General features: G+C 38.1%; 1 protein-coding gene across 8 annotated transcripts in view; it reads right to left on the bottom strand.

Annotated features, from left to right (window-relative positions):
• Positions 1–12,108, bottom strand: part of LOC132841763 (adhesion G protein-coupled receptor L3-like) — a 276,039-nt gene that overhangs the window by 72,335 nt on the left and 191,596 nt on the right. For 5 of the 8 annotated variants that reach the window (XM_060864273.1, XM_060864276.1, XM_060864278.1 and 2 more), the window contains 2 exons: positions 9,839–10,024; positions 6,605–6,643 (listed from right to left, as the gene is read on the bottom strand). In XM_060864273.1, the coding sequence (XP_060720256.1) occupies positions 6,605–6,643; positions 9,839–10,024 (225 nt within the window). The remainder of the gene's footprint in view (positions 1–6,604; positions 6,644–9,838; positions 10,025–12,108) is intronic. The other 3 variants (XM_060864275.1, XM_060864280.1, XM_060864279.1) reach the window with 1 other exon arrangement.

Raw genomic sequence — 12,108 nt, 5'->3', positions numbered from 1 at the left:
GGTTTGATTATGCTCCGTGGAGACAGACACCTGCCCTCATGCAATTTCAATCTGAAAGTGTCAGGACTTCTGCTTGAACATTCTCGGCGTTCCGGCAGTGTGTTTTCTATCACATGTCTTGTCATAATCACCTAGCTGTGATTGGTTTAATTAATTTGTGTATTTTTTCCTCAGAGTATGCATTTGGGTTTGCTTTTTCCCCATGTCTCCTGACAGAAGGACTCCGCTTCTTGTAAGAGGGGTCAGATTTTTTTTTTTTTTTTTTTTATCAATATCCCCCTTTTTGCATTGGTGGGGACACAGTCAGTTTTCAGTGAACTGTGGAGGATGTTTCCCTCCCTTTCAGGATGTGGGTCTGGCCACATCTTGGCCAGGGTTGTCGTGCGGACATTCACTCAGCTGCGGCCATCCCTTGTCCCTTTCTGCTCAGCTGTGGACATCGCTCGGCCCTTTCTGCCAGCTGTGGATGCCATTCGGCCCCCTCTGAATAATGGCTCCCCACACATTCTGTCATGATACGGGATTGACGCGCCTCGAGGGGGAGGGTACTGTCAGGACTTCTGCTTAGACATTAACTGCCGGAACATTAGGTTGTGTTCCAGCAGTGTGTTTTCTGTCACGTGTCTTGTCATACTCACCTGGTGGTAATTGGTTTAATTATGTGTATTTATTTCCTCTGCATTGTGGTTAACTTCGCAGAGTTCGGTTCATGATTCATGTTATCGCATATTTATTTTTTGTGCTTTGGTTAATAAAATCTGTTTTTATTTTGTTGTCCCTGCATTTGGTTCTGCTTTTATCCCTGTGTCTCCTGACAAAAAGGGTTTAAATATGCATTTAACAAAGTTGATTTTAAATATTTTCAAACAATTTAAAAATTTTATAAAATGTGCCTAACCAAACGTCTGCCAGATACCGTAAACAAACACATGCGCCGTCTGCCTTGAGCTTGTTTTGTCTCAGCCTCTCGCTTTTGTACTGACATCAAAACTGTCTGATTTGAGTTCTCCATCCTCTCATATGCTCAGGTGCGAATAAGTCTACGTTGTTGGAACTGATAGGAGAAAAAGCAGGTGCGTTGTGAAGTGTTTTCTTGGCGAGTTCGGATTTGCAGGGAAGATCCTCTTGCGTGTAGTGAAGAGCAGAGAAAACGTTCCCATTCCCCTAATCAATTATCGTCCCGACACTCTCACCCTGCTGCAATCAATGCCTCTGTTTGCACACCCACCAGCTGCTGCTCCATCATCTCTCTCTCTCTCTCTCTCTCTCTCTCTCTGTACTTCCTTCACTCTTATTTAGCATGCTCAAACTGGTCATGCAACACATACTAGTCAGGTGAACAAAGTTACACATGTGCTGTCTTCAATGCAAATCATTCATATGCACGCAATTAACTGTCCCTGACCATCCATGTGGGATAAATCATCACCGTAATATGCTGAAAGCAACCTGATGTGTTTATACACTAAAAAAGGTCTATATAGAACCTATTGAAGACTCTACCAGGTGCTTCATATAGACCTTTTTGAAGGGTTCAGGCAAAAAAAGCCTACAGTGTTCTTTGTATCCTGTAAAAAATGTTTAACCTCCTGAGACCCGTATGCTACTGTTGTGTACATTACAAGTTCTACTGACTGTTTCTCTTAATTCATAGCTGATAACTATAAATTTAATCAGAGTTTTCAAGGAAGCAGTTTGGCAAAAGAATTATACTGTACCTAACAGTCCTCATATAAGATTGGTACAATAAATATATATAGACAATGAAGTGTGAGAAAATGTTATATCCTCATATGAGGACATTTGGGTCTCAAGAGGTTAATATAATAATAACCTTTTATGGGTTCATTCATACATTGATAAGAAATTGTTTGTTATGATAATAGCAATAACACCTTGCTTACACTGCATATCCTACTGGGTTGTGGGGAACCTAAAGCCTATCCCAGGAGATTTGTGGCACAAGGCAGGGCACACCATACAGCACAATGGCACACACACTTTGGACAAATAAAGACTGGACTGGGGAGGAAACTGTAGTGCTCAAACAAAAAACCCAAGGCATGAAGAGAGCATGCAAACTCGACACTTATATAGCAGAGGCAAGAGTTGAACCCTGGAGGTGTGAGGAAAACATGCTAACCATAAAATGCACCTTGCCCCAGTTATAATTATCATGCAAAACAAAAAAAAATAAAATAAATATATATATATATTTATTTTATGTATTTTATGTATTTTATGTATATAAAAAATGTATTTACATTATTTTGCTAAATATTGTAGTTGTCTTTAAATATATATATATATATATATATATATATATATATATATATATATATATATATATATATTTAAAGACAACTACAATATTTAGCAAAATAATGTAAATACATGCATAAAGCACATTTATTCCTCCTTGTGTCAAAAGAATCCTTTGTTGTCACTATGGAGCTAAGTAAATGCAAATAACAACCAATGAACATATTGAAATTACTGTAAATAATGATGCAAAGATTCTGATACTGGTATCCTGTACTGTATCTTGCTCTAATGCCAGCATCCAAGACCATGTGATACTGTGACAAAAGCCAAGTGTACGCTGTCACGCTAATGAACAGACGACTCAACATGACAGCAATCTGGCCATATTTCACAATTAATGATGGCAATAAAAGCAAAGCAGTCTGCAAACTGTGTTCTGTGCAAATAACTAGAGGAGGAACTACAACATTCTCCTACAATGTACTGTAAGTAATATGAATAAAGTGAATAAACATATTTATAAAAGAGACATAGACTGTAGCCATGTGTGAGAGTCACTTCAATTCTGCAAGCACTGAGCACTGATACACTTTTCCTTAAAACCAATAATGTTACACTTGGTACAATTCCAGCAGTCTTGAGTTAATTTTTTAATGATTGCAGTCACTGATGCTGCTCTGGATGCTTAGTTCAGCCTTCTTGTATCACTGGTAAGCATCATAGAGTAATGGCCATAGAGTTTGTTGCTAGGTAGAAACATTAAAAAAGCTCAATAAAAGCTAAAGAAAAAAGGCAAAAATAAAAAATTAAAAAATAACAATCTTCCTTGTTGCATTTAAATGCTTAATACTAAGCAGCAGGGATGTAATTAGGGTACTTCGGGACATGGTGCACTGTGCTCTGATAATCTGACCATGTGCATTTTTAAAAATGTGTGAATCATATCACGATAGCTCCGGATTGCAACGATCGACACGTATTATGCAGTATGCAGTTACACAACCATCTAACAACGGAGTCTTTTCAATTGTCAAATTTTGTTCAAAATATACTGAGAATTAAATTAAATCAAATTCATGAAGTCAGTATGATGAATCAAATCAAATTAAATTGTAACCATTACACCCGATAATCCGTTTTGGTATCAGCACCAATAATTATAGGCAAATGCCAAAAAACACTTGCTCAGTTTTAAAAAAAAATATATATATAAAAAATAAAAAAGGGATCCTATGCATGGCTAATTGTCAGCTTGTCAGCTCTGAAGCTTTATCAAAGTGAGTACATAAAAAAACAAAATATTATTAACAATACAACCTACTTTCATGAAGTGTATCTCTGTCTGCTGTGCATGTGCTAGCTGCAGTGGCTGTGAAATATAGATGTTGTTGCAGTGCATCAATAATTCATTGGTCAGTGCTGCCTGTGCTGTTCACATCCTCAGACATCTTCTTCACATCATGTATTTATGGACAGCACCTCACACTCCATGCGCTGAGCTCTGCTTCACCGCGAAGACTTTCTTCGTGTAAGACGTCTGTATTTTTTTAATTCATTTATTTTTTTTAATTTTGTGCTGCTTGTCATTACAGTGTAGCTGACAATAGTCAGCTGCTTGAAATCTCATCCTTGACAGGACCATATGGGCTTAAACTTTTTTGTTTTTACTAAATGCTAGCAAGCTGATGCAACTGGTTGAGGTGTAAAAACTGTTAATACAGCTAAAGGTACAAAGGATTATAGACTGCTTTGTTTAGAATGGTGCAATCAATTGAATCTCTAGGCCTGGTGAGATCTCTGCCCTCTGCTTTACAACCAAAAGCACTACTTCTGCTAGTTAAAGAAATACACCAGGATTTGTCCATATAATGTCCACAGAAAATACTTTCAACATAAATTCTTGTACTGAGAAAAGAGTATACATCCTCAGCATTGTGGTGGAACCCTAGCAATATTGGGAGCCAGGTATTAATACACCCAGGACGGGATGTCAGTCTATTGCAAATTCATACATCAATTCACACTTGGGGCAATTTAGAGTAGCTAATCCACCTACTGGCATGTTCTGGAAGCTGGGAGGAAAATTTTGGACCCAGACAAAAGCCTATGTTGGGAATGTGTGAAACTTTGTGATGCGTGATACAGTAAATCAAGTGCAAGGTCAAATTGGGAACTTCATCATTAAGGGCAGATGCTGACGTTAACACATTCACTGAAATTAATACTTTCATTATTTCTCAGGTCAATGTCTTCAACAGAAAGGAAGAACATTCTATACTGTACTATTCTCTATACTATTCTATACATTCTATATCTGTTCTTCAAGTATAATTTGTGTTACCTACCCATATATTCTACATGTATATTGATGAAATTTAACAATTACCCTTCGACATCCATCTCATAGTAATGAGGATTAGCCGTTTACATAAACAGGTCGTGCAGCTTCATTGCATAGCTTTCATTCATGATTCTGCTTCTGGGTAATTCTTGTATAGTACTTGTCATCATAGAGATCCTTCCCACCCATCCCTAAATCACAATATCACAGAATCAATAAAACATCCATCCATTTGCTTCTCGGTACAATGACCAGGATCAACATTATTGTCCAATGTAATCAATATAGACTACAGTTGAAACACAAGACTTTTAGCACTGAAGAACATTAGTCAGGGTTCAGGGTTCTTGGTTTGTTCTTGAGTGCTGGTTACTGGGTGGAAATTACATTTTTTTAGTAGAAACACTTTTTGAGTAAGTTATAGTCACTATTTTTAAAACAACAACAGTATACATATTTTGGCTAGCTGTTTGTTTGCTGTCTTAAGACACCCCTCATGGCAGATATTATAATACTTTGTACGTTAAGAGCCCCAGAATTGTATCCACCATTCCAAGCCTACAGTAAAGCAGTTTATTTTCCAGATTCAGATCTTACAACCTTTTACTATTCCACCTATGTTAGATTGCTGTAATTCTTCTTCTAAGCAAATGTGCCCAACTTTAGGGGTCTTTTTAAATCTTCTTAACTAGGACCTGTTAACTAGGTCAAGTGAACAAGTGTTCTCCAAGCCAGAACTCCAAAACAAAACAGTGCTCTTTTTCTCTATGAATGATTCATGATAACAATGAAAATAACAATGAAAACAAGAACCTTAAAAACTTTCATGGGACACAAAGTTATAACCAGAACAATCGATAGACACCTCTGTTGAAATCTTGTTTCTTCTGTGCCTGTGTGTCTCTCTACTTACAGACCAGGACCTGATCGATGACACTAGAGTCTAACCTCAAAAGATAAAGCACAACAAACTTGCTACATGGTCATTGGCTGTGGTTTCTCTTGAATTTGTGCTGTTTTTCTAGACTGTTGGTACAATTTTATTAATTTCTAAAATACTAATAACAATAACCTACATTATATGCTGCTCATACTTAATTATTACTTTTTTTTTATTTATCTTTTAGTTCTTCTTCTCATTATATGTTTAAGAAAAGTTTTCAGTACTCTAACTTAATAAATATACACAAATTTCTTTAAACTGATTTAAATAAGCATCACTTACATGTTTTTTAAAACAACAATTTGTTCATTAACCTCAAAATATAACTCAAGCGGATCGGTAGGGTTCAGGAAGAACTTTTATAAAGCAAGGGGAACAGAAAGATGGAGAGTTTTGTATCTAGAGCAGTTAATACTAACACAACACATTCCCCAACATGTTTATTCCTCAGTAGTCACTGAATCTTATTTCACCTGCGGCAAAAAAAAAAAAAAAAGGAAGAATATGTGCAAAACGAATTAGAGTTTTGTTCCGGTGAACAGTTTTCAATATATTTCAACTGAAAATCAAGCTTAATTGCTTGTGATTGGTCGAAATTATTGTTGTTTACCAAAATGTTTAGTAAATTATTTAACGTTAATTCCCCTTTGTCGGCAGATAAAATTAGCTAATAATCCAATAAAAATCCGTTTCGATTCAGTGACCGTGTAGGGTTCTTTAAAACCCACTCAGGAATAAGTGCGAACCTTTGAGGCCTGGATAAAATGATAAAGAGCATGTGCAGGATTTTAAACATGCATGGTGAGTCTCTACGTTTCTGACTGGAGATTATACTCTATTACGAGCAATTTGCAGTAAATGATGTAATGTTTTGGTTCAAGGCCACAAAGGATAGAGAGGTGGTATAGGTAAAAAAAAAAAAAAGGACAAATGAAACACAACATGGTCTTGGTATAAATGAAGGGCAGGACATTAAGCACCACATACACAGATGCTGAGGTAAATAAAGGGCTGGTGTGAGAATGAGGTAATGGCATAGAGGAGGATTTAAATACCTGTACGAAAAAGCGGCAGGAGCGCTCCCTTTTCTGCAGCTGAAAAGCCCAAATAACTTTGTTAGAAGAAATGATTATTGTCATTAAAACATACACACAACCTGTAAAATGATCACTTTTGTAAACGTTAACCGACCTTATAAGGACGACTTCATAACTATCATTAGCGCTAACCATGTGCTCGCACTAGCTTGTGTTTAATTTAGTGTTTTTTAATTAGTCTTGGTGGCAAACAGGAACCTATTAAAATAACTAGATAAACAGAAGTTCCTTTGTTTGATTTTGCATGAAACATAATAGACTTCATACTAGCTGTATGACTAACGATCTCTTCTACAGCCTTCCGTTCTATATTTGTCTCGACGGTGATAAGATGGATCTGTGGTTATAACACTGTCTGCAATTTGTGTATGTTGAACAGGAAATACAAAGTAATCGAAGGTAGTAATTAAGGTTTTAAATGGGGAACTGATGAAGCATTGGACCAAATGCACTACAGGACTGAGGTGAGGAATAATTAGATCTAAAAGTTTGTCTGTTGTTGTCTGTTGTTGAGCTGTTGCTTTGTTGAATGCCACTATTGTTGGCTATGTTTTGTGGCTCGTTAAGAGAAAATCGGTCGTCGGTCACTTAGTGTGAACATAAGTTTAAGGAAAAAAGACATTATCAAAAAACTAGACAAGGAACTCTTTGATGTGGAGAAAAAAGAGAAATAAATCAGTACATAATTTGTATTTGTGGTACAGGATTAGCATGCTAACCCATCAGAGCGTACAGTGTACAGAAAATCTTCGACACGTGAATTAGCGAGCACGGCTGAGCAACCAGCACTGAACAAATATAAACAGCAGCAAACTCATTGCTGGTCTTTTCAGTAGCTGTCACATTGTGCTCACTTCTAAACCGTTTCGTTGTCTGACGTGTTCGAAGCTAGCCCTGCTGTTCTGCGCTGAAGCTCCTTTCTTCCATGTTAGCCTCCCTGTTAGCGCCACTGCTGGCAGCTCTCACGCTCCTTTCATCCGTACAGTGTCGAAGATCTCGCGGTTTGCACACTCAACTGTGAGCTAAACCCACTGCACTGCTATCAAAGGGATCGTTCATAATGCTAGCGCAGCGTGACGAACAAACCCAGAGGCTAGCGTGACATTTGGGATGATACAAATTATACAGGGAAAAGGAGCGCCGAGCGAGGGGTGACCTTGAGGAAGCGAGACAGAGATGAAGAGGAAGAAAAATACTTTCTTTCCCGTGAGCCTCGGTTTCTTGTTATTGTCAGGGGAAGGTGAGAACTATCGTCACAGTCTTGTACGAGATGATGAGCTCCTCTCTAAGGTCTGAGTCTACAGTTTTGATTTGTGTATGCACAGATCCAGTGTTTTCCAGGCTAAAGGTTGTTCCAGTGAGAAGAATGTATAGAATTTTGCAGTTCATTCTGTGGCTACAACTCATTTAGTGGCTCTCGAAGCCGAATTAAAAAGGATTAAAAAAAGTTTCTTTTTTGGGATATCAGAAAGACATTTTAAGAAAACATACAGCAATAATTACTGGCACCATTTTCTCATTTTTCTGTAGTTGTTTGAGTAGAAAAAAAGTCACTTATTCTATTGCCTGTAATTAATTGTACTTTAGCAATAAATGCATTTACAATTCTATTTGCATAATGTTCTTCAAAAGGCCAGCTGTATATTTGATTTCATTTTGAAATAATTATATTTATTCAAATCCATACACAGCATCTAAGAAAAGATAAATGTTGAAGCTGAGTTTCATATTTCCTGGATTAAAAAAATATAAATATAAAAAAACATATAAATCAAAAAACATCATATAAAAAACAGACCAATCAAATCCAAATGGCAATCATTTATTTGAATTTGTTTGAACCGAATAAGAATAATTCAGCAGTAGTGTAATGGTTTCGGAAATCTGAAAAGCAAAAGGTTTGTGGGTTCGGTCCCTAGTGTGCTTTATCGGAAGAGATTCTTATCTCAGTCATCTGTTACTAATGGAGTTCCCACTGAGCACTGCTATTCTGCCCCGTGAGTAACGCACTTAACCCCTGAGTATCCCCATGACGTCCTGCAGCTAAAAACCTTCTCCGTGCACTTTGCCTCGAACTATAAAAGCTTTTTTTTTTTTAATATTCATGGTATAGCGGTGTGTGTATATAGGAACCTGTCGATATTGCTGTAACGGAATGAGTAAATGAGAAGCTGTCAAAAGACTTGAATGCTTGACTTTGCTAGTCTGGATCACTGATTGAAGGATTTTTGACTGTAATGACACAAAGGTCAATAAAAGAACATATATATCTTGTCTATGTGTCTCATCGTGTGGATTTCTTGAATTAGGAGATGCAAATGGAGCTGAACTGAGACATGAGGTTGTTGTAACGATGACAATGTTTTTACTGTCCAAATTTTTTCAATCCTGTCTCACCATCAGATGGAAAGAAACACAGTTTAGAGCAAATCTAACAATGTTCATGAGCGACTTTAAAAATGAGACCGAAAGCATACTGGCAGTTTGAACTGGCTGCCCTGAGCACCGAAAGGAAAGGAGAGGAAAGGAAAGGAGAGGAGAGGAGAGGAAAGGAGAGGAGAGGAGAGGAAAGGAAAGGAAAGGAAAGGAAAGGAAAGGAAAGGAAAGGAAAGGAAAGGAAAAACAAGCATATCCCCGGTAGTTTGTCGGCCTCCATGCTGAAAGTATTTTTATTGGCCTCGGAAGCACAGGGAGATTGTTCAGGCCTGGCAAAGACGACCATCATTAAAACAATACCTACTGCTTAGCTCACTGTATCTAACACAGTCTCCAACTCTTTCTTACTTTAAAGCAAGCTGGAGTCTCGCAATTGGAACTTCACACCCAAACATAATTGCTGCTCTGCTGCAATATGCCAGCAAATGTGTGTCACCAGTCTGAAAGTACTCAAAGTCAAAGTAATAAGACTTAAAGAACTTTGACTGGCTGGACTCTGAGATATCGAAGGCGTCGCAAAATCCTCGTCTCCATACCTGTCAAACAATCTTGGCTCAGCGTGTGATCACTTCCAGCTAGCCGCTGCTTTGGGCTGAAGCCTGCCTGGAAGGTATCCAAGATGCTGAACAGCTTGCTATGGAGCTAAATCTAGCATGGCGGCTGGCTCGCAAATTTTAATACTCATATAAAACACATTGATAATCCAACACTTGAGAATTTGAGTTCTTCAGAGCTTTAATAGAGAGGTTGTTATACCTTATTGAGACTGCGAGCGGCGCTGTCTTTGCCCCCCGGAGTTAGATTGCGCAGCTGGACGTCCAGCAGGTCCACTAGCTGTCCCAAAGCTCGCACCGTGTATGTGATGTCCCCGGAGTGGATTCGGTTCTTGGTCTGCTCTGAGAGCTCACGTGAGACGATGGCCGCCGGCTCTCCAGCTCGGATCTTTGAACAAAGCACAGATTTTAATTAACCTTTGTTATATTATCAAATATCTTCATATTCATGAATCTTCTTAAAACTCTTTAGGATATAAAGGATATACAGAGCTATACATAAGTATTGACCTTCCTTGAATTTAGTTCAGTATGAAGCTGAAATGTACATTAATAAGGTTTAAATATCAGAAATCGCCATAAAATTAAAAAAGCATGGTGGTGGCAGCATTGTGTCTCAAGAGTCTCTTGGTTGTTTGTGTAACATATGCAAAATAAATGACACCAGTCTTTAAACTTACCTGAATGATTGTTAAGATTGTTTAGGTTATATTAGTTTAAATTTCATTGTTTATTCATTTGGCGAAAATATATACAGTGAGGTCAAAACTGAACTCTGCATTTTCATCATTTTAAAGCAGTTTTCAAGAATTCAGCTCTTAAAAAAATGCATGTACATTACGTATTACACAAATGGGATGTAAGCAAATACATCAGACAAGTAAACAACACGCTCTAAACAGATACAAATACAGATGCAAATAGGATGCACACGATTCGTTGGTGGTGGTGGTGTTGTTTTTGTTGTTTTTGTTCTTTTTCCCTGTCCTCAGTGGCCTAAACTTAAAACTGCCTTAGAAAGCACCAAAAGGAAACCACCTAATAAAAACACCTGTATTTCTATCATACAGCATGTGTAAACCACCTGATCCACGATAGACGAAAGCATACTGTATAAACACACACACACCAAAAAAACCCCAAAAAAACATCATAAAAATAATGTTTGCATTGATATTAATTGGAACACGTATTTTAAGGAAAAACCATATGTGCAATAATAATAATCAAATGCTGCTTGATGAAAAGATTTTTATGCCGTATCTTTTCTTCATGGATTTTGATAATAGCATGAAATTAAAAATAAACAAATCAGTCAATCATTCAATCAATAAATAAAACTAGATCCAGGCTGATTTCTTTAAATTTAAATACAGGCCTGGAAATTTTTCGACTTTCAGAAGCACAGACTGGATATTACCTACACTGAACACCTTTAGGCTCTATTTGATCTGCTGTGAGTCTAACAGCCTTGTAGTTAAATGCTCCAGCCATTTGGAAGAAGCACAATTCCTGTCTCGTCCGCGTCACGTCTTGTCCGATATGCAACAGCTGCTGAAATCTTTCTCTATTCCACAGACTGTGATTTTAAAAACCATCAAGATGTGTTTCTATCCCCTGTGGGCACTGGAAAATACGTTCCTGTCTCAAACGCCTTTGTAACTTCCTGTTGCGGCATAGTCAGCCAGCGTTGGGTGCTTTTAAGTCAAGACAGAAAAAAAAAATCTTGGAATAAAAATGCCTCCACTGAACTGCTGTGCTTTCTGAAGGGTGTTTATATATTTTTTTTTCAAGGAAAGGATTTAATTAAAAAGCTCCTCCAGCGAAGGAACAAATGTGTTTATTTGCTAATGAGAGTCGTGTAGACGGCGAGGAATAAACTGAAGCCTTGTAGTAGTCTGGCCTCACTGCTGGCACTTACATTACCGTGCATATCTCTGCCAGGCAGCTCCTGTAATCACACACACACACACACACACACACACACACACACATATATACACACACATACACACGCACATGTGCCGGCGAATCGTTTCAGAGCACTGCTCCAATTTAGACAGAAATGTTCCAATTCAGTTGGGAAGAAAAACAACACTTGTTAGATCCAAAAGCATTGCACTGAGATACAGAAGATGACTTATCAAATCAATGGCTGAGGATGTGTGTGCGTGTGTTTGTGTGTGTGTGAGAGAGAGAGACAGAGAGAGTGAGAGAGAATGAGAGAGGGTGAGAGAGAGAGAGAGAGAGAGAGAGAGAGCGAGAGAGAGAGTACGGGTTTACAAACTTCCCTCACACACCAGTATGGCAGGCTGGGTTTGAGCAGATCAGGGCTGGATGATGATGGATACGGGCGAGTTCAGACCAGGCTTTAGGAACGGACCTCTCGGCTCAGAGGCTTGGCGGCTTAATGAATTCCAACAGACGGGATGTGAGGGTGCGCTCGGTTCTCTCGGGATTAGATTAGCTTTC

The sequence above is a fragment of the Tachysurus vachellii genome, chromosome 2, assembly GCF_030014155.1.
Source record: "Tachysurus vachellii isolate PV-2020 chromosome 2, HZAU_Pvac_v1, whole genome shotgun sequence".
Lineage (NCBI taxonomy): Eukaryota > Metazoa > Chordata > Actinopteri > Siluriformes > Bagridae > Tachysurus > Tachysurus vachellii.
This window is presented reverse-complemented; position numbering and strand designations above follow the sequence as displayed.